Below are 27,622 nucleotides of genomic sequence, written 5' to 3' on the forward strand. Positions count from 1 at the left end.
TGAATTGTGGAGGGTCTTTTCAAAGCCAGGAAGGACACCAGGTCTGCACACCAACACCTCCCTGGAAACCAATGGCAATTTGCTACCTCCTGCTGAAGGGCCTGGAAAATCCCAGCTCTTGCTATACTGGAAAATCCTGCTGTGTCCCCAGCTGACAGATGGGTACCTGACTGGGACTTGTGATGTGCCGGCTTCCTCTCACCCAGGGAGGCAGGGCAGGGGCTGGAATAGGGCGGCTGGAACATGTAGCTGTCGTTTGGCAGGGAGTGGGTGCGTCCCACCGAAGGCTTTCTCACGCTCAGCAAGTCCTTGCTGGGAGACAGGGTCAGTGTGTCGTCTTTGGAGCGGAGATCAGCCTGAGGGGGAGAGAAACAGTGAGGGAGGAGGACAGGACGGGGTGGGGCGAGAGGAGAAGTGCCCAGAAACGCTAGCGACAGCCACTGCAATCAGTATGGCACGATGGGCATGCACATCGTCGGGATGCACAGGATTGCACGAATGGATCTACCAGGGCTATCCCCCTCCTCGGGAATTGTCATTAAACTGTCACACAATGAAAACCACAGAAACAGAGGAAGCAACACTGTAGGGATAAACCATGACTATTTCAGGGATATGCAAAGAAGGCATCATGCCTCAAGGCCAGCAAAGGTCACATGCTTGGCATAACTTTGATCCTCTGCTCCCTAGGTGCCCTCATCAGCAAGGCAGACTTTTGCAAAGGTGAGTCGTTTCCTCTTCTAACAATAAAAGAAAGGAAAACAAACAAATAAAACCCAAGTACCAAAACTAGTTTACAAAAAATATTCTCCATTCTGGCTCCCAGCACAATTTTATTGGTTTTTCTTCTCACAAAATGAATAACTAACCCCATTTTATTGAAAGGGATATCTAAAACTACTGCTTCAGGGTGAAAGTCATTCTCTAATTAGAAGGGATCTAATGCAAGTGAGGGTTATTGTATACATGTTGACTGCGGAGTTTTTACAGCCAAAGAGTCTCTTGGAATGGGCAGCCCCAGAGGCAATATTGAATGGATTCAGGTCTGATTTCATAAGAAAATATCTCCGTCCCAGAAATGTTCTCGGGTGTTATTGTGTTGGACAATATTAGCAAAAGCGGAAGCACAGTCATCTTCCCCATGTACTTCTAATGAAAGAATTATTTTATCTTTAAAAGGTCTCACTTGAAAAACACAGGAATAAGATTGTCCCACTGTAGGCTGATATAGTATTTTGGTGATCATTTTTGGAAAACTTTAGATCATATTTTCTCACAAATTTTCCCTTCACTCAGTGCATTACAGGTTTTCTGAAATCAACACTGAGATTCTTTTCGTCCCGATTTTTATCCTTCTGTCATTAAAAGAAAATTTCACTATGGCATTTCGTTTGCACAAAAAACATGATGAGATTAAAAGGAATTTACAAAAAAAGGAAAAAAATGAGGGGAAAAAAGAAGAAAAGGAAAAAAAAAGGAAGACCACTGTTGTAAATTTAATGAAGGAAACGGATCTGCACTGTCATGCAGCATTTGTTTCAGTCCTTGGGAACCTGCTGATTTGGATATAGCTTGGATACAGCCTAGAATAGAGAGACTGCAGTCTCCTGATACAGCTCAAGGAAGGAGAGCAAAATCTGTTCTGGTAAAGCTGAGACTTTGGGTTTGGGAACTTCTCTGTCCCTCCCTGCCTTCCCCTGCTGAACAGTTTATGTTATTTAGCTGTCATTGCTTAGCTTACAGCAGAAAAGATGGCCTGAAACCTGAGATCTCAAACCCAAACCCCTTTGGATCTGAACACAACGACGTGGATTCGAGATCCCATCCAAACCCAACCTTTAATGAACCCTGGGGTTCATTGACAGGATCCAATACCACACTGGGCTCGTTTCCACTTTCGGATCATCTCGAGGGAAATCTCATGACTGAACTTCATGAAAAGCATTTAGAATGGCTGCAAAATGGGCTTCCCAGTCCAGCTCACAGAGCTGCGGGAGCACATGACTTTTTGGTTCACTGGTAGTTTTGAAAAACATGTTGTTTTGGCTTGATTGAAAATCAAATCCAATTTTATCTTGAACCAAAAAAAAAAAAAAAAAAAAAAGAAAAATCTCAATCCAAATCTATTTTGAGTCGAACAAAATATCTGGAGATATTTTTCAACTAAAGCCACTTCTAAATGAAGTGTAAAAATACTGCATTTAGAAGAGATTTCAATGAAAGTTTGTAGTTTTTCAGGAGTTTGGGCAACTGTTTTGACCAAAGACTTCATTGGTACTAACGCAAATACACAAAATCTTTTGTTCAAGCTGGTTTTGCTTTTTTTGGAGGGGGGAGAAAAACAATCTCTCCTGGCTACACCCTTGAGACTTTGCAACGCTCTCAAACTATAAGGGTTTCTCCTCTGACAACTCTCCAGACTAATTTGGAAATGAAAAGTCTCATACAAGAAGTTAAAGGTAGTTTACAAAATCTTTTGCACATGATGCCATGAAGCATGATGGGAAATATTGTCACGGTTTAAGAGGTGTTTCCCAAATAAGTGCTAATTAGGACGGCAGTCAACTAGTATGGCAGAAAATCTATGAACAACACAAACATCCAAAGGCAGGTACATGAACAACAACAAAGAAACAAGAATGATCCAAAAATGTTGGGAAAGGAGTTATGTCTATTGTACAGCAGAAAAAAAAAAGCACTTGACTGCTACACAGCTAAAAATGTCTAATGTTTCAGAGAGGAGATGGTTAAGGCAGGGTTCAAAATACTGGTTATTTCAGTCAAAAAGACACAAAGTAGTCTGAACTTTTTTTTTTTTCCAGCGGGGTGGCTGCTAGAAAGAATTCCCAAAACAAGCATCATCTCGGAGAGATCCCCATCTGATATTTGTAAAATAAACAGTCTGGCACCAATCATGCAAAAAGCCTTGTGGTGCCTGTGTTCATAAAGACAAAAATCCATTACAAACCAAGGGGTTGGGGCTGACCCCTCAGCAGAGGACACGAGTCATTAGCTCATGGGTGTCTCTTCATGCAGCACCACTGATTTGTTTCAGATGGGGAGGAAATTTCAACCTTGACGCTTTCCAAAGCATTTTTTTCCCTATTTATTTTACTTGTAGAAAACACATTGTTTATACATAAGACATCAAAGGAAAAATAGCAATAACTACTCGTTCCTTGCAAGGAGCCAAGTCTGTGGACAAGAGTGATAAAACCCAGGACCTAATGGCATTAAGGACAACGTCCTGTTCGGGGAGAAAGGTTGGTGCTATTTGGGAAAGGGCTTGAACTGAAAATGCCATTAGGCAGGTGTAGAGAAGTGGGAGCAGTATTTCGAACCCTGTAAACATCAGACTACACAGCGACCAGTGTATGTACATTGCTTTCCAGAGCATTAAGTAAGTGTGTGTTAATATCATCAGGAAAAGAGTCATCCGTCAGAGCTAAGGACCAGGACTTTTCAGAGAGAATATCTGACGTCAGAGACAGAGCCTCCATCTCAGCTAGAGGGATCTAAAGGGAGAGATGATTAAACATAAGAAACCAGGACACAAATCTTTTGGAAAAGAAAATTAAAAAAGAAGTATCATCATCTAAATATTTCTAGACACTAAAGCAATATCCCTGCAGTGGGAAAAGCTACATCATGCACATTGTTACCAGGGCCAGAACATTAAAGAAATGAAATATAACAAAGAAATGAAAAAAAAGGAGTGGGACATTCATACTTCAGTGCTTAACAGTGATCTGGGACGGGGTTTAAAACCATACACTAATGCTAGCATTGTATTTTGCTGTTCTCCTGTCTACACGAAGAAGCAAAAGTAATATTACTTTCATACTAGAGAGATTTATCCTCTTGGCTGTGATCAAAATACAAGAGGCTTCAAGATCTGAAGTTGTTTCCCCACAATAACCTTTCTTGGCCTCTAAGCTGAACTTGTTAAGTCCGCAAAGATGCCCCAACAGCAAAACCATTTTGCAGGTGGAACTTGGAGTGTGCCCTTCCCTGTGCCCGTGGGAGGGTGCAGCGACCTCCCCCTCCCTGAGAGGTAGGGGGGACTGCAATCAACTTCCTAATGGCTAAATGGGAACAGAGGGAGACTTAAGGCTTGATTTCGGTCAGCAAATGCCTTCCTGGTGCCTTCAGGAGGTTTTGGCTGGATAGAGGGCCTCCAGTGCCTGGGTAAGCACCAACAATTGTCCTACTAAAATAATTCCTGCATCTTTCTCTCCCCAAATACCCCCCAGCCCTGGCCCCAGCCACCTCCTCCAGCACTGAGCAAACCCAAACTGTGAATAGGTGCTGCACGGATGCACTGACTCTGTACCAATGCATCTTGCACAAACACATCCCCACTGAAGGCACTCAAGCAATCAATAAGAATCTTTATCCAAATATTGATGAATCTCTCTCCCTCGACACAGTGCCCTTTTTATAAGAAATGTGAAATGTCACTTCAGATTTTGGAGAAAACAGGGGAAAAAGGGGACTGCTGCATCTCCCCCAGAGCGGCATCTCTGCTGCCCGGCACTGTAAGAGGGGATGTCTGCCCTGCCACAGGCTCAGCCCTCCCCAGATCCCCTCCCTAGGTGCATGTCTGAGGCTGGTGCTCATGGCACTGGGGATGGCATTTCATCAGGTAACCTACAGACCTGGCTCATGTTCGCAGGGGCTGCCTGCTCTGGGCAAGTCCCAGGTGCTTCCTTTTCATTTCTAGCTGTGCCTTTTTTTTTTTTTTTTTTTCCCATCCTCTATGCTTGAAAAATCTTTCAGCAGCAATATATCTTCCAAGAGAAACCACAGAGACCCAGATCTGTTGCATTGAAGTTGTCAGAGGGCTGGGTTTTCTCACTCTTAGAAATGGCATCCATGGGGCGAAACAAACCCAGCGATGAGTGAGCCTGGAGAGGCTCAAAATTCAGCTGAGATAAGTAAGAGGGTCGGGCTCCTCTCATCTAACCCTGGCTTTGATATCTCCTCTAACACAGTCATCTGCTGGCAGTGGATGAGAGAGGTGCTTTGGAGGAGCTCCTGATTTCATACGAGGCTCCCCAAAAAGCATCACGGCAAAGGCTGCCAGCCTGAGGACAGTGATCCCTAACAGGGACCCACTGACTGGAGCCAGGAAAAGGCTGTGCAGGAACGTGGTGGACACCAGCAGCTCCTGCCCACTGGAGCTTCCCTGCTGGGAGCTGCTATTAATCAGGTTGCTTTCAGCAAGTCCCAGCCCTGCTCTAAATTCCTGACTTGCCTGAGAACATGACAAATGGCGTGAACAGAAAAGCCAAAATGTAAACAAAACATCACCCCCTTTCAGCCTCCCCAAACCCAAAATCGAGTTCGAAGCCATCAAAACATTTCATTGGAAACATTCAACTGATTTATATGCGTTTTAATTATAGAGGGGGGGAAAAAAAAAAAGCTTAAATTTTAAAAGAAAAAGCCATTGCAAAATGTAATGTTATATTTTTTCATTATGGAAATGTCAAAACAAAACCTTTTTTTTTTTTTTTTTTTTGCTGCAGCAGCACTTTCTGGTGAAAAATGTTGTGACAAAAAATTTTCAACCAGCTCTTGCTGGGCTTCCTACCGGCCCTCTGCCTTCCCTGCCAAAGCTACTGTCGCTATTCCTCTGGCAATTCTTAGAGGCAACCACTTCCTTTAGCTTAATAGACTCTGGAATTCGATACAGAGCAATCAGAGGGAGACATGTTATCCTTCTATATAAAGATCTGCAGTAGGATTTCATTTTACCTAAGCTTGTTCCTTTTCTCTAATGAACCACAGGGTTGGGTAATTTAGAGTGTCAGTGAGCTCATAAATAAGCACACTGATTTAACAAGAAAACTTCTGCTATTTTTAGCCAGAAAGGGGGGGAAAAATAGATCAAGAAATATGGAATTTGCTCAATTCCAACTGCAGGAAAAAATAGGTATGCTTGAATTATTATTATGGTCACTGCTGTGATTTAGGGAAAATATTTGCTCCAAAGAATAACACACTTAAGGAAAGTAGGTATTTTATTCTAGGGAGTAAATGAACTAATTTTAAACAAGTATTCCAGTTCCTGTTCAAGAAAGCACTGGAGCACACGATTACTTAAGTGCCTCATTAAGGGCTGCCTCCCCTCCTAAATTCAATCTAGATCAGAGATGAGGATCTAGTTTACAGTGACCCATTTGCAAGAATTCCTCTTTAGGAAAATCATTCAAAACTGGATTTTCATGCAGTATAAGAAGGCACAAAAGAGAGATCATTTGATGATCCCCAGCAGCTCTGCCCTGGGAAAACCTCACGCTGTGCTCCAGGCTCTGCAGATGTGCCCTGATATTGCTGTGGAGCCCTGATTAAGGCATGAAGCCAAATACAAGAACCCCACTGAAGGATGAAGATGGGATTGTGCACATTTTCCCTCCAACACCCATGAATTGTAAATCCCAGTGAAAACCTTCTTACTGTGTTGACAAGGGAAACTCTGAGCCTACACTCTTGCTCTTGCATTGACATACAACATCATAAACCAAGATATTATCTCAACTTCCACAGAAAAATCCAAACCAACTTAAGCTTCAGAATCCCTGTGACTGCATTACATAAAGAACTTTAACTTGCTATTAAAGGTCTCAGTCAAATTGAGTTTGGATGGAGACTTTGCAGGAAATTAGGAATATTAACCTGGTTCTCAGAGTTGTAATATTCGGGAGCTGGGAGGGCATAATGATGGCACACAGAGCCTGACAGGTTGTCCATCAGCTTCAGCTCTCCTTCCAGAGATTCCTGGATCAGCAGTGATATGGTATCAAACAAGTGCCTTTCCTAGGAGGGGTGGTGTGTAGCATGCAGAGAGAGAGAGAGAGAGAGAGCAAGCCAAAAGGAGAGAGGAGGAAAAAGGGACAGAGACAGAGAGAAAAAAGGACAGTGTATCAAACCCAATGAACAAAAGGGGGAAAACAAGAACAGAAGCAGGGAAAAAGGGGTGGAAATGTTCAGGGAGAACAGCAGCAACAGAAACAACGGGACAGGAGAGGTGAGGCAGGAGAGGTGAGGCAGGAGAGGAGAGAGAACAGCACAGTAATATCACGGTGAGCAGAGACAGCTTCCTCAGACGTTACTAGAGACGGGGTGACGGCGGCTGCCCCGGGACCGCGGCTGCTCCTGCTCAGGGCCCTCCTCGGGGACAATCTTGCTCTCAGCAAACACGGCCGGTCACTCCTGGGATCTGAGCAGCACAATGGGGCCGGCAGAGCAGCATCTTCGTACTCGGTGCTGTGAACTTCTACAGGACACTACTGCTGTGAGGCTTCTAGACACACGGTCCACGTTTTTGAGCCAGAGGACCTAATACTTGACACCTAAATCCACATCCAGAGGGCACATCAATTAAAATAACCTGACTAGAAGAGGAGCTGAGCATCCTGCCCATGAAAACTGCAGCTGACCAGGACAGATACATGTCAGGTCACTAATTTATGTGCCAGAAATGGGTTGAGGTGCCTCAGTTGTCCTGGCCAACGTCAAACCAGCTGGCCACAGCACAGACAAGGGGAGGCTGTACAGAGCAGGGTCTGGCTTTTGCAGGCAGCATGGGAGCGATTTAAGGGTGCACCTTCCACATGGGGAATGCCTACCACATACAATGAGATGAGGACCATCGCTACAGTCAAACAGCACACACTGCAAAAACCCCAGGGGACAGGCAAGCAAAAGAGCATGCTGACCACATGTCCTTGTGGCGTCATGTCCTGGGAATTGTATTCCTCTGCTATCGTGCTCAAGCATCAGATTTGTCCTGAAGATTTTGGCTGGGAGAATAAATAGTCAGAATAAAATCTGCTGGAGGTTTTTGAGGCTTCTGTTTGAGGGAAAGAGCAAGAAATACACTCTGGAGGTTATGACCAGAATAAGCCCTTTCCCAGGCCACCTTCACAGAAAGCAGGTCTAACAGACTGCCAAGTGAGGGCATTCTCACTGATTTGTCTTGCAATTCTACATTTTCTCTTTTTTGCCAGTGTCAGTACTGGTGCAGGACAACAGGGCCGAGGACAGTCTGCCAGTATTCTGCTCAACATGTGCAACAACAGTTGGGATGTGCTGTTTCTTCCTAGAGGACGTAGTAAATCTGGATTTCCTCATATTGCCCTGAACTCCTTTTTCCTGTGCCAAAGAGCAGTTTTGGACTCTGTCTCAGACATCAGAGACACTAATGGCACCAGAAATTTCCAGTAGCTTAGGAACTGAAACAAAGCTAAAGCAGGGATTTACTCTCTTTCACCCTTGGACTAAAGATCACAAATGAGTTTTTCATGCATTAGAATACTCATTAGTCCACCCCAGGCTGAGGCCAAGATATGCTGTTGTGAAATCATGATGTAATAAAAACTAATGAGGTCTGTGTAGAGTTTAACCCAATTTGCAATCAGCTAAGACTAAAAAAAGGCTGGGCCATATTTCTTGTGTAATTCCAGTTCAGTGCCCTCCTGAAGGACCGGTCTGGGGCTTGATCTCACCTCTCATTCCTCAAACTGAATCTTCATCCAAACACTATGCTTTAGGGAGACTTGGTGCAGCTCGTAGCAGCTCCCTACACATTACAGTCCTGTTCCAGCACTGCTCCAGCTGGTGGGAGTTCTGCCACCAGCTCTGGTGAGCTCAGGTTTGAGTCTCTTCTGGATTATTCTATTGTTAAAAGAATCTTTTCTTACAAGACTGACTGTGGGGATGGATTTTAAATTGAGGTTACATAAAACAAATTTAATACTGAAGCAAAGATTAGCCAAGTTTTATTCCTCTTTTATGTTGTGGTTCATGGTCTGTATTAGGAAAGCAAACACATTATGCTCATGATTTTGCTATCACAAAGGACCCAGTCAAAACTCTGGATTAGAGCAAATTTGGAGCTAGCTTTGAATTTGGTGGCTTGGGCACACCTCCAGAACAAACTGCAAAGCTCTCTACCTCTGAACAAATGCGCCAAGGTGGTCTGGAGACCTGCTGGGGTCTTTTCCCCGCAGCATCATCTCCCACACCACGCAACACCCAGTCGGCAGACAGCGAGGAACACAAGCCCAGGACACACAGTACACCCCTCCTTCATTACCAACTCGTGCATGTCTTCCCCCAGCAAATATGCAGGTCAAGCCCTCTTCACCCTCCAGCCGAGGTTCTCACCATGTGGTAAGCTAATGAGAGCTGAGAATCCACCTTGATTTGCATGGGATTGGTACACCCTCGGGGGCTCTCGGGTCTCTCTCCTCCGGTGCTGCCTGTCCACGCAAAGATGTCCGAGGGGCTGTGTTGGCCAGGGCTGATTGTCTTCATTTCCATCTCCAGTTCTGCCTCCAGCTCTGCCTCCTCCTTCGCCTCCTTGTTGCTCTCCTCCAAGTGCTTCATGAGCACAGCGATCACCACGTTCACCAGGACAAACTGGGCCGTCAGCACGAAGGACACGAAGTAGATGGGGGAAATGACGGTGTTGTAACAGGTGGACTCCTGGTCACAGTCACGCAGCGTGTCCTGGAAACAGGGGGGGAAATGGTGGAGGGATGTGAAGAGGTTCCAGCACGGACCTCGGTCTGCTGGCTGCAGCCACCCTGCACCTGGGTTCTCCTTTCATGAAGGAAACTGACAAGATGTGGCAAATTTCATGTCTAGAATAGCAATATACTTGCCGATAACACCTTAACATTTACCTTCATTATCCCATTCCAGTTGTCTCCTGTGGACACTCGGAAGAGAGTCAGAAAGGCCATCCCAAAGTTCCTGAACGTGGCGTGTCGTCCCAGCCCCTCGCAGGGGTGTGTGTCATCACATTCTGTGGGACCAAACACAGCCATGAGACCCCCACTCACACACCACTCCCACCCCTTCCACCGGCACGGGAAGACTCACCAAGGTCTCCAAACAGCTCCACTCCAAGAGCTGCAAATATGAAAAACAACAACATGAAGAGAAGACCCAGATTCCCCACCTGAAAAGAGAAAAAGAAATGGGGGGGAAAAAAAACACAAAAAAAGAACATTCATTGATTTTTTTGTTCCAGACCTGTTTCTTGCTGTATTCTTTAATCCAAAACTTAAACTGCTTCAGGGGAAAAATGACCTCAGTGTGAGGACTGTATCTCAGACTGTGCTTCGGAAGGGAAATGTGATTCTCTAATGACAGTAAAGATAAAATGATTAGCATTCCTCTGCAATAGGAAATTAGCTGTGGGCCAGAGGAGATCTGGTTTGATATGGCAGTGGGTTACCTGCGGCAGCGCTTGCATCACGGTGTCCAAGAGGGCTCTCATCCCTACAGCCATCTTCAGCAACTTCAGCACTGCGGGAAACACGTTTGTGATATGGTAACGGAGCGTTAGCACAGAGGCACAAACTCAGCCCCTCTCCTGGGAGCCACAAATTAGAGGAGGAGAAACGTGAAATCATGTCAAGTGTTCTCCATTAGCTGCTACAGTCCCTGGCCTTTTTACATCGCTCCTTGTTGCTTGGATACTATCAAAATCCCGTGAATAGCAGCATCACCTATCCTGAGACTTGGAGAAAGTGTTATCATTCTGCCTGGCGCTTCCTTTCCCCACTTTATCTGTGTTGGACTCATCTCCTTCCTCTGGTTATCATGAGCAGTTACTTTCCCAGCCCTGGGGCTACTTTCCCACTTCCATAGGCTACCCACTTTCATACGTGATTCACTGAAGAACTGATTTACACATCTCTTCCAGAAGGTTGCATTTCCAACTGGAAACCGCATGTATTTTTAATTCTGAAAGGGATCCAATGCACAGAGAAACCACTTTCCCCCCTGCCCCCCCGCCCTTGTGACACAGAAGCATTTAATTTCTCCTCCAGCTCCTCCCTTGCTTAGATGAGGGTTGCAATCAGAACAGTCTTCCTCAGAGCACAACACCCTTCAGGATGGCCTGGCAGTACTTCATTAAAGGCCTGAGCACTTACATTTTACATCTTCATCACTTGGCCCTGAGACTTCCCTGCTCTGAAAAAATCAGGCCCTGCAGAAGCTGGCTCCCCGACTCGGGTACGTGTTGTTACACGTCTGAGGGGACAGATGGATGCAGAGTGACAAGGCAAGCTTTGTCACCAAGTGGTGTGATGTAAAGCCTCATGAGAAATCAAATTTATTAGATGCTTGTCTTTTAAAGCCAACATACTCAAGCTTGTGTTCTCTAATCCCTGTTAGAGATGACTTTGATTTGACCGGCATAATTTTCCCAGGTACATCTCTGGGAGTTACAGCCACAGTAACTTCTCCTTTATTCCTAAGCTCTCAGCCTTTCAAGTCCTCTTAAGACAGAAACACATGGTCAGCTGGCTCAGCTTTTTGGCTCCTTGCAAGTATTTTCCCCCATTGTTCTTTTATTTGTTTACAGCCTGTTGGTGCCAGAACTATGCACATCATGATGGGCATGTGCCCCAGGACTGTTTCCCAACGCTTAACTCTCTCCTGGTGGAGATCCCGCACCTCAAACAGAAGTCATTTTTGTTTTATTCCTCTCACCTCGAGCAATCCTGAGAACCCTCATGATTGGGATAATAGTGGGGTTAATTGGTAGCGAAGCATTCACCTCGATCTCTTCCAGAGTGATGCCCATGATAGACAGCAGCACGATTGCCAGATCTAATTGGTTCCATCTGGAGACAACATAAAATGAAGTTTAACATCTACTAAGAAGCTGGCAAGGGGAGGTAGCTTGCTTCACACGAATTCCAGTCATTTCAATGGCTCGAGCACTCAAATGAATCTGCAGCATTTTTCTGAGGGTATTATACAAAAGCAGTTATGTTATGAAATCATTATAACTAATGCATCTCATTAGAAAACCAGCCAATTCCAAAGCTATCCTTGACTGAGGGGAAAGAAACAAAAGCTGGGCAGTTTTCTACCCAGAGGCTGCAGAACTCAGGGGAGAGGTTGTGGTATCTGTCCAGCCACTTCTAGACATGACACTCGTGGACCTCAGCGTGAGATCTGCCCCAGAAAGAACAGGCCCCCGTGTCCAGTCCTTGCAATAAAAATCATGCTGGGTAAAGGAAAGACCCCAAGGATTCATGCCAGGCCAGAGAGAGGTGTAATCCCAGCACGGACACACGAAATGTGGGGAGAGAGGTGGAACAACGCACTGGCTGCTGAAGGGCTCATGTCAAGTCCTGCTCAGTGGTGTGCTCTTGGTGCTAACACTGAAGAAGGCAAAAATGGGGGAGAAAGATTCACCAAGGACATTACATTCGTATTTCTGAGGCAAGAGAGTGAAAATCTAGATAAAGACACAATTTCATCCACTGCTCCACATCTTCAAAAGAAAGGGTCCCTTTTCTCTTTCGTTTCCTCTCAGGGCAAGATTCTGTCTCTTGGTATAAATTTTGTCACTTCACCAGGTCCTCTTGATTCTATGGACATGCAACTGGTGCAAGAAAAGAACCAGCAGGGTCAGTGTGAGACCTGTCTCTGTTTCATCCACTCCCAAGGGCCAAAGCGGTACAATCCCTCTCCTTGGCATGCACAAACCCTTCTCCGGCTCACATCCCAAGCCTCCACCTACCCAGCTTTCAACCAGTCACACCATATCAGTGTGTTCACACATATCAGACTGACACCACGGGGCAGGCTATGGGAGTTCAGGATGTTAAATGTGGGCAGCTGTCTCCAGAACCTGCTGCTGCCCCCGTGGTCACCACAGAGCTTTTGTTACCTGTCTTGGAAGAAGCGACGAAACCCAAAGGCAATAAGCTTGAAAACAGACTCCAGGACAAAGATAACAGTGAAGATGTAATTGCAAATCTTCAGGGCTTCATCAAGAACCTGGATGTGGGCACAGGATTGGGGTTAGACATTAGCTCCGCAGAGGGGCTTTGCTGCCTGCAAACCCGACTCTTCTGTCACCAATTATTTCCAAACTATAGACAAAAGTCTCCAAATGTGGGCTCTCTCTGATGATAAATGTCCCAGGGATAGAATCCCAGGAGGGGCTGACACAGACCCAAGGCACAACTCCAGCTGGGATTGCTTGGGTGAGCAGTAAGAGCTGCTGCATTTGCAGGTGTCAGCAGCACAAAACCCCTTGTGCTTTCTGCACAAAACTGAATTTCATCCCACTTGCTCGTCCATGCAAGCACTGGCCAAATGACTCCTTTGTGACAGCCTGCCATTACTCCTCACCTTGAGCTTTTGGCAAGGAGCAGGAGAGAGGGATGGCATGCCAGGAGGAGCAAGTGCCTTGCATTTTCCTCTGCCTCCCTTCCTCTGCAGAAGTCAAAGCCTGGCCATTAATCCAGCTGCACCCTGGCTGGGACAACTCTTGCATAGTCAGGCATTAAAGCCTCCTGAGAGATGATTTTATCCCCAAAAGCCCTGCTCATGAAGGAGCACTGTGGTCACAGCATCCTCCCCGGCCTCTTAAGTGACGTGCATTGAATTTCTCACAGCTGGCAAATGGAACGGTAATAACTGTCCAGGACACTGTTAGGGAATGCGGGAGATGGGAACACAGTGCTCTCAGACCAAAACCAACACTTGCTGATCCCTGCGTGGGAGAAATCACAGCAGGAGGGGTTTAAGCCATGCGCTCTGCCTTCATGTTACAGTTTAGTTTCAAGTATCCATGGATGAAAATCACCTCACCTGCTCGAGAAACACAAGCCCAAAGGACGCCCTGGCTCTGAACAAGCCTCCCCGTCATACTGCAGAGCACCTGGGCTCTGCTGCAAATAAGAAAATTTATCTGGCAAAAGCAGATAAATGTGCTTGAACCACCTCTGTGCACTGTGCATCCCCCTCTCTATGAGCAGCTGCAGCATCGCTGGCTGGGGTTTCATCCCCAGTGCATCCCACCACCAAACCCTTTCAACACCAAGCAATCACTAGTTTGGATATGAAGTTCTCTGGTAAATTTAGCCTTTAAGTGTCTTCAGGATCCCAGCCATCCATCACCCAGACCAGAGTGATTTCGGGGCCCCGACTCAGCAAGACTCAAGCACGTACGTGGCTCGAACCATGCTGTCACCCCAGCACAGCCCAAGCTTGGAGTTATTACCCAGACTCTGCATACCAGAGGCTTAGAGACAAAATGATTTTTTTTTCCTTAGAAAAATTAAAAACAAAATCCTGCCCAACATTTTTATAATACAAGAGAAAATGTAGCTGCAGAACGACTGTGGTAAGACACACGCTCTAGTGCGACTCCAATCCAGGCTCCTTCGCCAACAACCTTTTTCATCACCAAATGAATGAATCATGAAATGAACCTTCCAGGGTATTTAAAGGTGACCTGAACAGAAAAAATAAATTGGGCTTGTTTCCTTTCACTTTTGGCTTCTTTATGATAGGCTGGAGGATATTTCCCCCTGTTGTTTGTATGTTTTAGTTGTTCGGGGTGCTTTTTTATATTAAGTATTCAAGCCCTGTCTAGTCTTAGAGAATATTTCCTCCTATTGTGTGTTATATTTATTCATTCTGAAAGTGGCTAATAAAAGTAAGTACAAGTTATATGGCAAAGGCAGCTATTTCCATTTCATTCTTATGCACAAGAGACTTGACATCCCAGGACAGGCTGTTTTTATTTTCACAGTATGACAAAGACCCAGGAACTTAGCACACTAATATATTAAAATGTACTTAAAAGACCAGTGTGGAATGCAATGCCTGTGAAAATCGGGTCCTATGGGACATTAGGGATTTGCAAAGAAGAAACTTTGCAAAAAGAAACAGTTCACAGATTCCTCTATTCTTTTTCCTTTTCCTTTTTTTTTTTTTTTTTCCAAGGGGAAGACCTAAGTAAAATGGAAGATATCAATGATGATCTAATCTAGCAAAGCAAACAAACCTGCCCCCATCCTCATTTTCAAAGCAAGTTGCTTGCACCTAACTAGAAGGGAGAGGTGCAATGGGATCCGTGTACCAAAAGCCATGGATTGAGCTGGAAGCCAGTTGTAGGATGGGTACACTCCATGGGCAAAGGGACAGGTCAGGCATGGTGAATGAGGGTTCTGAGGTCTAACAGCAAAACTGGCCTTAACTCAGCCCATCAGCACATCCCACCACGGCCCTGCACGTCCCCCTTGGCTGTCCCAGTACCTTGGGCTGCTGGTAGTGCTCCATGGCCATGGTGATCACGTTGAGGCCAATCACGCCCGTGATGAACAAATCCAGGTAGTGGCTGGTGCACATCTGGTGGATCAGGAGGCGGAAGCGGGAGTAATCCGAATAGTAGGGCTTACACTGTGCTTCTGCAGCGGGGAGGAGGAGAGCGGAGAGGCACATCAAGTCATTTCTCTGCGTCTCTCTGAAGTCAACACACCCTCACTTTCCAACTCCAGAGATGATAAATTCTAGACTGATTACAGCAACATGCTGTCTTTTTTACTTCCTTCTTTTCTTGCTGGCATGTTACCATTTCTTACACACAGCAGGGCCTCCCGTCATCTTACATCCATTAAATATCTTCAGTGGGACATGCGCTATACTCAGCCTTGTGGCATCAGGGATGAGGTGAGCTGGGACTACTGTGCTCCTAAAGAACATTTTTCCCCATAGGGAAATTTAAGTAAGACCTAAATTAAAACAACAACTTTTGTTTCTGCTATAGTGAAAGTCCCTCAGAAGTATCTGAAAATCCAATTAACGGCCAGATGCTGGGGACAGATTTTACTAACAGTGCCTTAAAAACACGGGCCATTGAGTTCGCGGTGGTCTTTGTAAGGGAAGGAGTTCAGGCGTGTTATGCTCTTTGCAATAAACTATAGAGAGAACAAAAATCAACAATTTGGCTGTCAAAGCCCTGAAAAATGGTGCATAAAAATACTGAGGAAAGCTGATCAGTCAGCCCTAGTGATCAGAAAATAACGATCCTCCACTTAGACAAGATTATCAAAGTACATATTTCACTGTTCAACTCATTCCCCTGTTTGGCTGCCTCGGGGATGACACATGCTCTTTAGACCCCGAATGTTCCTAGAGATAAACTCATTTACTCACCTAATCTCTAATGAGGAAATGCCAAGGCTGAGTATATAATTCAGTACAATTTTCAAGGAGGCATTATAATGCAGATTGAAGTGGAAAGGACTGTCTTGAATATGTCAGAGTATAATACTACTCTCATAATTAGATGATCAACTGGTTATGAAAATTATTGAGCTGTAAGAATTACATGGTTGATATTTAGTGCTGCTGAGCAAATGTACATTTTGATACATTATTCCAAGAAAAAAAGTTGGACAGGATGAAGCCAGGAAGCACAAGTTTGGGTTGCCCTCAGGGAAAACTAATTTTAGAAGATTAAATTTTGCCTGGAAATAGAGTTCACTTTGTCAATAGCCAATGACATTGCAATCGAACCCATAGATTTAATGGTTTCACATGCTCCCTGCTCCATAACAGGATCCTGAAAAATAGGAGTTTTGTTTTTTCCATGGAGACAGACCTTTCCCTTCCAGCCCAGGGACCAGAGAGAAAAATCACTCAGCAGTTTTATTCTGTAGGGGTTTGGAAGGCCCAAAATTCTTCTTCAGTGTCATCAAATGAAAGGCAGTATTAATATTCACTTTCTGATCTGCAGTGGGCTTTAGGTGATCTGCACCTGAGTGCTAAAGCACAGTATTGATGAAAAGGTCTGTAAAATTAATTTTCATGCTGAATCTATTGAGTGCTTATGAAAAAAAAGCAGACTGTAGCTGCTGACTCACTCATAAGACTTTGTCAGATATCTCAGAATCTGCATAAATCTCCATAAAGTCAAGATATCTCGATCACATTATGCTAAATTATGAGTAGCAAATTAACTAAAATGTTTGAATACAATTAGGTTAGGAATAGGACCTATTTTTATGAACCAACTTATCATCTCAGGAAGAAACACCATCGTAATTGGATCACTTACTTCTTCTACATTTATGTATAATTCACATTCAGAAAGAAAAATGTCAGTGTTTCTACCTTTTCCTGCAATGGATTTACTTATGAATAATTACACTGCAATTCAATTTTTTTTTTTTCTCAGCTTTGATTGACAGGTAATTCCAAATCCTACAGAATAGCACTGATGTGGTTAGAACAGAGAAAGGATTTAGAGAGAGGTTGTAAATGTCTCCTGTGCAGGGCTCCTGCACCTGGATTAGCCAGTGCATGACCTTATAAGCAGGGTTGCTAATTGTTCAGGTATCTGCAAAGGCTTCCCCCTCTCCACACCCCCTTCTCCCAAACGTCCTTTCCGCCTCTCCCAGCTCATAACTTCAGCTTTCCCCAACAAAACATCTCTGGATGCTGCTCTCGCAGATGCCCTTGCAGCCTTCGAAAATTACCAGTAGTAAATGTTTCGTGCTTCCCCGTTAACTTTGTCAGGAGGGGATTTGCCAACCCTGTTTATAGATCATGGCACCACTCGCTCCCCCGGTCTCCCCATGCCAGCCATGCATCTCAGTGCAGTTCGGATGCTACCGTGGGGTGATCCACACGGGCTGACGTGCTGCCCGAGGACTAGGGGTAAACCCCCACTGTGCCTAGGCGGGCAGGGGACTTTCTGAACAGACAAACCACTTTTTACCATTGTAAAAACACCATTTCTCTCACCCGACCTGCGCATGGATCTGCAGAGAATTTGGGAACAGCTCCGATGTAATTACACCGGCGCAAAGCCCGTGCCCCCTATCACACAGTGTCATTCTTAGTTATTGCAATAAAGAGCTGAACAATACCAACATCTTGGGAAATACAGACATCTGTTAAACTCCGGGTGGTGAACTTCACAACTAACACAACACCACATTACTGTACTGTTACAATACACTGTGTCAAGAACAACAAGAGCTCTGGGTTAGTCTCGGTTATTACTGGAAAGGTTAACGTGGCTTCCCGGCACACATGGCGTTAAAGAAAGGAGGAGGAGAGCAAACCAACAAAGAATTGGCAGAATGAGAAAAGATGGGGAAATACAGCAAAAGCCCTCTACGAGACATCAGGCTGGTAAACAGGGTGTAAATCAAGCTGCTTCACCGTGGCTGGAGGCCAGGAGTGAGGGAGAAGTGGGTCAAATCTGCAGATCATTACACAGGATAAACTTAGCTCAGACAGTGGATCCTGAGCAATCTCTTCCTAAGGAAGGGGATGTTGCAGCTGCTTGGGAGCTGGCCTGGGTGAGTCCCACCTGTCCCTCCATCCTGGATGATGGTGGTCCAAGGGGACTGACCATGCTGGGAAGGGGAGCAGTGCCTGGCACAGAGGACACTTGGCTTTAGCTCATCATTTCTATGGGCTCTCAACTCAGGTTGTTTCCCAAGATGTGCTCAACTCCTGGCATCATCCTGTGGGATTACCGATTCCCTTAAGGAGGGAGTGAGAGCATGGCAGCCCCAGCCTGTGTCATGGGGTACCCAAACTCATCATAAGTCCTCTCCTGCCCTTTAGGAAAGGAAATGACCTTTGCTGTTGCAGGATCAACATTTCCCATTCCTAATCCCTGTCTAACTTCTCCCAGGCCAGGTGCCCTTGGGGTTCAGTGATCCCAGCCTGGGTCTGAGGCATTACACCCCATGCTGCTGTTTGTCTGATGGCTGTGGGATGTCACCTGTGAGATGACACCAGTGCCCAGCAGAGCAGCATCACAGGCACCTCTGTTTCTCCTGGGCAGTGCCTCAGAGTATCCCAGGGCTTGGCCAGTCTCTGCCAGCACAGCAAGAAGTGGGACTGGGGCCACTTTCTTCCCATTAACTGCGTTTTCTTGTGGGGAATCAGGCTGGGCATGCAGCTCCAAAATATCTCTGGGTACCGTCTGCCTCCCAATATAGCCCTGTCAGGAGAGAAATTGCCACTTTCCCTGAGGTGGCTCCGAGCCGGAGGTGCGTGGGCACAGGAAATTGGAATTCACGAGAGTGGGACAATTCCATTACTGTCTCCTTCAACTTCTTCCTTCTCCTATAATAAGGGAATTAACTACTTTGCAGGTCTGAGTATATCTGGAGGACAGCGGCAAACCAGTGAGCAATGAGCCCGTGACGCAGCTGGATTTACAAACTGTATCAAGAATATTATTAGGTTAAAAAGTAGTTTGCACTGAAGGAACTTTTTTAGATTTAAACACAGAGTTTTACTTGGCTTTTATTGTACTGAATGGATTTATTAAAAAAAAAAAAAAAGTGAAATGGAAAATGATAAATTATTTCCACTGAGAAGATTCCAGTTGTGATAGAATGTAGACTTGGAGGGGAAAAAAAGGAAAAAATTAAATTATAAAATATCTCACTAAGTACCAGGCAGCACCAGCACACACACACACACACACACACACAATTCCATCTTGTCTTCATAGAAAGAGAAAAGAACCCTCTGGAAGTGCAGAGATGTGGGGAAGCTTTGAGTCACAACTCCAGATTCCTCACTGAACCACAGGAGGTTCAGCTACAGCACCTGGGACTGATTCCTTAAATTCCCAACAGTCAGGTTCAAATATAAAACCTTTCTGTTCCCTCACTACGGTGCCTGAGGAGCGGCATGGCACATTCACTACCACTGGATCCAAAGAAAAGACAACAAAAGGAAACACAAAGCACAGACCTGACAATTGTACACGTTTTAAAGGCAAACTCTAAGAGTCTTTCTGAGCCTGCACGGGATAACAGAGGGGTTTGGAATAAGTTCAGTGCCTTAAAAATAACACAAAATAAGACAGCCTTGATGCAACTCTGTAGGACCAGGAGAGGAGTCACAATCAAATAAAAGGAAGAAAAAATAACCAGAGTCCCAAAGTCAGTGAGAGCCCCCCCTTGCGCTGCCCCCATTTCACAGAGAGGCCAGGAGGCCCAGCAAGAGCAGCAAGAAAGACAGCAAAGAAATAAAAATATCAGGAACAGCAACGGGAAGGAGATTCAGGATTTATTAAAGCATGTTGTGATAACTTCCAACAAGGCCTAGAAATATAAGGTAGAACCTCTGTCTCCTTGAGTTATCTCTGCAGTGAAAGCCAATAGCCCTCACCTTGCAATTTTTATTTAATCAAAACTCCCTGCAATCTACAAGAGATGGATGGAGCCCTGCTCCCATCTCAAGCAGTGGGAGCTTGTGCACAGGTGAGAGTTCTAATGGCACAATTTTCCTAGCATATTATTTTTGTCGAAAATTACAGCTATATTTGTTTCTATGTTGTCACCTCTTTAATTATTCAGGCTAATATCCTTAAGTTATGAATTAAACAAAATGCTTGCCAGATCAAAGCTTCTCCTAAAAATAAAAAGAGCAAGGGACAGATTTGCAGCCCTAAGCATCGTTCTGGGAAGGGGGGCTGGGGAAGGGGATGTGAGAGAGCGATGGGTCAAGGGGCAGATCAGACCCCAGCAGTGTTCAGCCCAGATGGTCCATCCCCACCAGGACCTGGAAAGGCTTTAAGGTGGCATCTTTATTTCTTTGAATTTACAAGATGCCTCATGGATCGAGCAGCTCTCAATCAATACACGGAATTTACAAGCTGAACAGCACAATGACCAGACGCGGTGTCTGTGCTGAGGGTTGGTGTGGGGCTGAGCTCCACATTAAAACACTGAGGCTCTGCACTATACTGAACTTTACCCTGCTGGAAAAAAATACTGTGCCTCCCTGAAGCACAGTGTTTGTGGAGCAATGAGCAAAGGCTGGAGAAATAAGGAAATATCCTCCCTAAGCGCAACTGCCTGCCTTCCAGAGACACGCCTGTAAATTATTCAGACTCCTAACCTGGTCATTGGCAAGCTAAAGTCAACAATAAAGGACCCATTTCACAGTCCAGTCATTATTCTCTAAGATAAAAAAAACCCTAAAAGAATCAAATCAAATAAAATAAAAAGGAGGGGAAAAAAAAAAAGTCATGAAAAGTCTGACAGTGTCTTAATGAAAACCAGGAAAAAAAAAATACTGAATAACATAACATGATTGAAGAGTAAATTAAGGGTTTGAAAGTGTCAGCCCTGAGCTAGGTCTGCAGGGACCTGCAGCTCAGAGTGGGATGCGTGTGCCATGGAGTAAGCGAACGAGCTTTGCACCACACACAGGGTTTAGTGGGATGCCTCACAGCGCGGTGCGAGCCGTTAGTGACACAGCACTGCCATTCAGTGGGACGAGACGTGCCGGCTTCCCAGTACCTTGCACTGCACTGGCTGAGCTCTCCATTAATACATCATCCAGCATTAGATCTAAAAGAACGAAATGGCATTAATCACCCGGCAGGACACACGGCAAGACTTCCCATCCCCTTCGGAGGTCCCTACGGCTCTCGAGGCTCTCCGTTGCCTCTACCAGGATTGTTGCCTTGCGGGATCCTCGCCTTGTGCTTCGTGGAGGGTGGGCTGAGCTACACGTGAAAAAGGAAGTGCTCTTGTGCTTCTGCCACGTGCACAGGTGGAAGCCCAAGAGATCCCTGAGAACCCCCTCATTTGACGAGGATGGAGAAGACACTTCTGAAGGACAACCTAATTCACATCCTGCTGGAACAGCACAACTTACAGCGGCCACCCCTTCACCTGCCCGCTTCTCAGGAGCTGAGATCTCACATGCTTTTCTGGTTTTCAGATATCTGATTGGATAAATGGCACTGGAAGAGTCTACAACCAAAAATGACTGTGCCATCAGTCAGATGTCTATGTCGGTCCTTATCTGGCATCCATAGGTTGGTTTGGGCATCTGAGGTCACACAGGAAGCCCAGTTGAAAGGAACCCCCATGCAGTTGCTGGCACAATCACAGCCTTAGTCTTGGTATCATCTGCAAGTTCCCATTGTGCAGAATGAAGTTAAGCAATGACATCTGTTGCCTCCGAGGGCAAAGCTGGACACGGTCAATTAAAACCAATGTTTCACCAAACGCGAATTGGGAAAACTGTTCTAAAGTGATTTGGAGGACTTCATACTTTGCTCTTGAAAGGTTTTTATGGCAATTGAATACTCAGCAATATTTGATCCTCAGTAAAATAGCTGTTTATTGCCTCTTTAATTAGGCATTTCATAGCACTGAATGAATAACTGTATCTCCAAGGATGGTTTGTGATTCCTTCCCGCTGGGAAATTGCCCAGGCTTATGTTTTTTTTCCATCTAGTTCCTCTAGTCTTATAAATAAAGTCATTAATAATAACTAAACATTTATTTTTCTTCTACAGAAATATCTACTTTTCAAAACTGCAACTTTAAATAGGGATCTTTCTATCCAGCCTTTAAAAACCTTTCTAACTCATCAGCTTGAAACTGTGTTTGGGAACTCTGACGAACCGAAAGAGCTTTCTAGGCATTTTCTTGATGGGGAAAAAAACACCAACCAACTAAAAAAAGGACTCTTTTCCATCTGTATCCCACTTAACTGAGAACAGCTCTTGAGGGAAGCCTCCATCTTTCCACTGACCAGCGAGGAAGCCAGGCTCTCAGCATAAACCCAAGTTTGATGTCCAGAGGCTGGTGTGATACATCCTAGTGGTTACAAAACCTGTGAAGCTCATGGGACTGAAAGATGTGACCAAAGGAATTGCTGGATAAGTGTTGAACTGAGAGAGGCCCAGGCAGCGCTGTGGTACATAGTTGCATGATTAAGCCTGTCACAGTTATTGAACACCTCTTAGGCTATTGAAAAATAAAACAGACTTAATATTACCAGCTTGGGGAACAAGCACCTGATCAGTCAGCCTCTTAAACAGTACTGAAGTCTGTCAAAGATAAAGAAGAGATGTGAAAGGGGACAGGGAGAGAGCAGCAGGCGGATTGACCAGGAAGGGAAAATGTGAGGCCACAAACACGAAGGGCAATGGAGGAAGTTCAGTCAGAAGACAGAGCATGCGAGAAAAAGAGCATCTCTGACCTGTGGCCTCTGGCTAACCTATTTCCTACTTGAATAACTACATTAAAACAAAAAGAGACTAAGAGACAAATGTCAGGTTGGAGACTTCTGGCAGAGTGGAGGTCTTTCCTCCTTTCACCTGTAGAGCCTCCTCTATGCAGGGCTGCACATTTCACATCCAGTTCAGAGTTGGGTTCAATTTGCACCAATGCTATTTTGTCTAGTTAGTTACTCTCCTCATCTGCCTTTTTTTTTTTTTTCTAATCTGTATTTCTCAAGCAAATGCATTGATATGTTTCTCTAAGGAGTTTTAAAGCGTTACTAGAATGAGATGGCTCCATTATTTTATTACACTCTTGAATAGCAGTGGTGCTACTGTGCCAATAAATAAACCTGTTTGATAAATGGGACAGGTAACATCACTGTGGCATTACAAGGCTGTAATAAACCAAATAGTGAATCCAGTTATCAGCAACAGTGCTCATGACTCAGAAGATTTATGGTGCCATCCAGCACTGCTGATCTTTGCAGTTGTCACTATTTGTGTAACACTGAGCTCTGCTATCCAAGAAGCTCCAGGTGTGATTATTATTATATTTTAATTCAAATAACCTCCAACGGAAAGGTCATTGCAAATCATGCAGCCATTAAAAAAGGCTTCCATGGCTCCTTGCTCAGCCTAAAACGACACTATTTCCTTCATGCAAATTTTATAGCTGGACATGCTTTTGGGAGAAGAATGATCACCAGACACGAGGCAGGGAGGGGAGGGAGGAGGGGATTGTGTGGAAGGTCAAGCAGGACTCAGAAAGATGTGGAAAGACTACCGACCAGCCATCTGTTTCTCCTTACTCCTTCTCTTTTTCTCCAGCCGGCGCAGCCTCTTCTCCTCCCGCCTCTTGGCTTCTTCTTCCTCCTGGTGCTGCCGACACTTGTGGAAATTCTCCACCACCACCCCCACGAACATGTTGAGGACGAAGAAGGCCACGATCAGCAAGAAGGAAATGAAGTAGAGGAGCATCCACGGGTTGTAGTTCATGACTGGCTGCAAAGTGGATTAAGGCAAATTTCAACTGAACCTCAAAAAAAAGAATGGGAGCAAACTGATACAGCTGTGCCATCCACAGAACCTGTGGGTGCCCCTTTCAGGCAGCTCAGGGTGCTGTGCTCGTCCTAAAAATTCTGAGACATATTAACTGAACGCTCCCAAAATGTGTCGAGGACAAAGTGTCTCGAGGACAGAAGCACCACCTCTGTTCTGCAGCATCCTTTGCAGCTATTGTAAGTCCCTCACTGAAAACCTGTACCTACACAAAGCACTTCTTTTCTCCTGAAATGACGAAATTGCTTAAAAAGTCAAACCACTCTTTGATAAATGCAGTTCTCCTAACATGAGTTAACACCAGTTGTGTTGCAAAATCTGTAGGGAAAAGACTGAGTACAAATCCAGACTTTTCACTGGACTCCTTGTCACGTCCCAGGACTTGGATTAAACGCCTCCCTCGATCCTAACCCTGTAACCCCACTTGACTGTGGAAGCCAACAGTACTTGGCAAAACAAGAGCTGAAATGCGTGACCTTTGACAACTCATTTCTTCCAGCTCTGCTAGAGCCCATACCTGCTGGTCGACTCCCACAGCATCCAAGCCATCGTACATGATATCCACCCACCCGTCCTTGGAGGCCAGAACAAAGAGAGACATCAGGGCCTAGAAATGCATGGAAAAAAAAAAGTTAGGCACAGTTGCACTAAAGGTCTTTTAACTTGTAACATCTTACTCCTCTCTGCCCTTTCCTGCCTAGGATTGTCATTACCTGTCTGATAATGGGACGCTTTGATGACCAAGATTTCTCTCGGCAGCAAAAACCTATCAATGCCAGCGGCCAGTTCAGCAACGAGCGGTAATTCGGAAACCACAGTGCTGAAGACAAAAGCAGCTTCATTTCCACCCTCCAGGTCTCTACTGATCCTGACTAATTAGTCCTTACCATGCTGCTAAAATAAGGCTGCGTTGCAGAGATGGTTGAAAATGTCCAGCTCTATTAGACAAGCCCTTCTGCAAGATATATTTGGTTTGTTATGTAGCAGTGAAGCAATTAAGTACTCCACGAAGCCACATGTGCTTGTTCTGTTCCGAAAAGAAGTGTATGCCTGCTTGGAAACACTGCCTTTGGGATTTACAGAGACAGAATGCTGTGTATGTGAACTGAATATTTACTGCGACTGGCAGTGCCCTGTAAGAAAATCCCATGGGATAATAATGCACAGGTTTAAAGTCAAGGAGGTAAAGGAGCAAAGAAGCAGATTACCGTTCTATTAATACCTGGCCGAGATTATCAAAATTATACTTGTGCCGGACCCATTTGTAGCTTGCTTCTGTACAATCCGATTTATTTGTGATGTTTCTGGTGTCCTCCCCCTGGCAGACAAAAAACTTGCCTTTGAAAAGCTGGAAAACATGCAAAGAAGAGAGGAAATGTCAGGGTTCAGTCCACAGGATTTCTCTGCAGATGATGGGCATTTCTCTGGGGTTCTCCACACAGCCCACACCAACCAGAGCTGTTAAGGGAACTGGCCTCGTTCATGCAGGTTATTAAGAACGAACAGCCTGCATAATATGCACCTAATGAGCAAATGCATGATTTCACATCGCTTAGGACACCCAACTCATGAATTAGGTCGTCTGGTTCAGTGATCTGAGACTGGCCTAAAGGCCTTTGCTTCTGGGTCGCCAGCTCAAGTGTAGCCCCAGCTAATAGCCCAGACCAGCTAATGGCTTGTTACCACCCAGTGACGCTCAGCTCAGCTAAGGACAAATGAAGTGTAACAGGGGCCCTGTGCCAGCAGAGCTAAGGTGGCACTGAAGAGGCCCAGTGATGAACTAAGCTCTGCTCTTAGAGGCCACCAGGGAACACTTCAGAGAGGAGATGAGCCCCTGAGGGTGACACCAGGCTCTTGCTGAATCAAGACTGCTGCCAGTCCCGCTCCGCCCTCTGATCTTGGATGCTGTGCTCCAGCTGTCATAAGGCTCTGCCATCCACACAGGGTGAATGTGTGGATTCACTGAAAATATTCCTTGTGCAGAGCTTGTGGAGCCAAGCCCAAGCCGTGCTGGGTACCTGATCCTGACCTTACTTCCTTTGGTTTAAGCCAGGAGAGACACAACTCCTGAGGAGTCAGCTCCTGGTTTATACCTGCACAAGGAACAGGAGCCTCCACATGCTTAATTCTAGACCTGGTGCTTCCTGTGCACAGAACAGAGAGTGGTAGGGGATGATTACTGCTTCAGACAGGGTGATTGATGCTAGCAGGATGGATGGTATCAAAGCCCAGGAGACAACCAACAAATCTAGTTTTATTTGCTGACAGAAGCTATTGACATTACTGTTGGGGGGGGTGGAGGGGAAATGGCAACCTGCTCTCCAGGCTCCTTAAAACATCACCTGGGCATACAGAGAAGAGACACTGATGGGGTTTGATCTGTTTTTCTAGACAAGTATCAGTAGAAATAATAGCGAACAAGATAAACCCACGCATTACTCCATGGGTTTCCTTCCAAAATCAACAGCAGAAGGATGGTCTCTAGGCATGCAAAATTAATCACTGCTCAACGCAATCATAAAACCTCTGGATGCAAGAAGAGAAGTATTCCCTGATCTTTCCATGGAGAAACACTATCCGTGGTAAGGCAGACTGGGGAGATATAGTCTTCACAGAGAAAAGTTTTAATTAAGCAGGAAGGTAAACAACTGGTTTTAATATAGTATCTGTAAATATAACTTCTCCCGGAGCTGGGCTGCAAAGCCACTCAGATGGGAGCAGTAACAGGGCTACTGACAGGGTTTGGAAATACAAAGCCCAGTATACAAAAATGCTGATCCCCGTCAGTGCTCCACAGTTTAGCACTTCCAAAAGGAAAAGATCCAGTGTTTCCTACTGGACTTGTTTGATCCACCTATTTCTTGTGTCTGATTAACGACTGTTCACCTGTGGGCAGCTCTACAACCAAAAGAGTCTTGCTAAGAGGACACACTGTTATAAACTCCAATGCCTAGATTTTAATAGCATTAAAAACTCTAGTTTAATTCCCAGCTTATATTTAAATGAAAAAACTATCTGTAACTTCGAGAGATCATCTTTTTATAGAAAACAGCTACGGCCTCATCTTACACCTAATTAGACATAAATATTAACTGCGAATTTTGCATCCTGAATACAGGATCAGTCTTGCTTGTATCTACCACCGAAGCACATCAATAGTCATGACAATTTAACGTAAGACTGCAAGTCACCAGGGAAAGCATTGCAATTAGCAGGGAGGAAATTCAAAGAGCATACTGCAAGTTTTGTTGTTTGGAATAAATTTTCCCATGTCTGAGTCTTATATTGTTTTACGGGATATGCTTAGTTTTATGAATCTGCTTAGTAAAAGGGATGGATGCTGTTACACTGTGCCAAGCCAATCTAGCTGCTGAGGTGGTTATGGATGGCATGATTTTCTTCTCTGTTTATTTTCAATGCTGTATTTATTATTTAAACAGTATATTAGTATAAAATATTATATAAGACACCTTTCCAAAACAAAGCTAAACAGAGTTGCTTTCCAACGCTGGCTGTGACAGATCAGATAAACTTCAGAAAGAAGTAAGTGTTATGTCAGAATATTTATATGAAGCAATCTCTTCTTCCCAGGTAATGAGAAACCAATTGCATTGGAAACTCTGCCACTTTTCCCCCGGGTTCCTGCACTCCTGGGACTGAGGATATTGCCAGCAGAGCTGGCAGGAAACAGACTCAGAAATCTCTATCTCTGCAAGCTTTCAG

At 45.0% G+C, this 27,622-nt stretch overlaps 1 protein-coding gene across 19 annotated transcripts in view; it reads right to left on the reverse strand.

Annotated features, from left to right (window-relative positions):
• The window catches only part of CACNA1G (calcium voltage-gated channel subunit alpha1 G), a 144,854-nt gene that overhangs the window by 10,260 nt on the left and 106,972 nt on the right, over nt 1-27,622 (reverse strand). For 6 of the 19 annotated variants that reach the window (XM_050318929.1, XM_050318916.1, XM_050318922.1 and 3 more), the window contains 12 exons: nt 25,122-25,247; nt 24,417-24,506; nt 23,629-23,842; nt 21,120-21,170; nt 15,091-15,242; nt 12,710-12,819; nt 11,518-11,651; nt 10,253-10,323; nt 9,895-9,973; nt 9,696-9,817; nt 9,175-9,519; nt 167-356 (listed from right to left, as the gene is read on the reverse strand). In XM_050318929.1, the coding sequence (XP_050174886.1) occupies nt 167-356; nt 9,175-9,519; nt 9,696-9,817; nt 9,895-9,973; nt 10,253-10,323; nt 11,518-11,651; nt 12,710-12,819; nt 15,091-15,242; nt 21,120-21,170; nt 23,629-23,842; nt 24,417-24,506; nt 25,122-25,247 (1,684 nt within the window). Of the gene's footprint in view, nt 1-166; nt 357-3,380; nt 3,516-6,681; nt 6,823-9,174; nt 9,520-9,695; nt 9,818-9,894; nt 9,974-10,047; nt 10,158-10,252; nt 10,324-11,517; nt 11,652-12,709; nt 12,820-15,090; nt 15,243-21,119; nt 21,171-23,628; nt 23,843-24,416; nt 24,507-25,121; nt 25,248-27,622 lie in introns of those variants that run through there. The other 13 variants (XM_050318918.1, XM_050318920.1, XM_050318927.1 and 10 more) reach the window with 7 other exon arrangements.

Source organism: Myiozetetes cayanensis, unplaced genomic scaffold (assembly GCF_022539395.1).
Source record: "Myiozetetes cayanensis isolate MyiCay16 unplaced genomic scaffold, myiCay2020 scf22, whole genome shotgun sequence".
Lineage (NCBI taxonomy): Eukaryota > Metazoa > Chordata > Aves > Passeriformes > Tyrannidae > Myiozetetes > Myiozetetes cayanensis.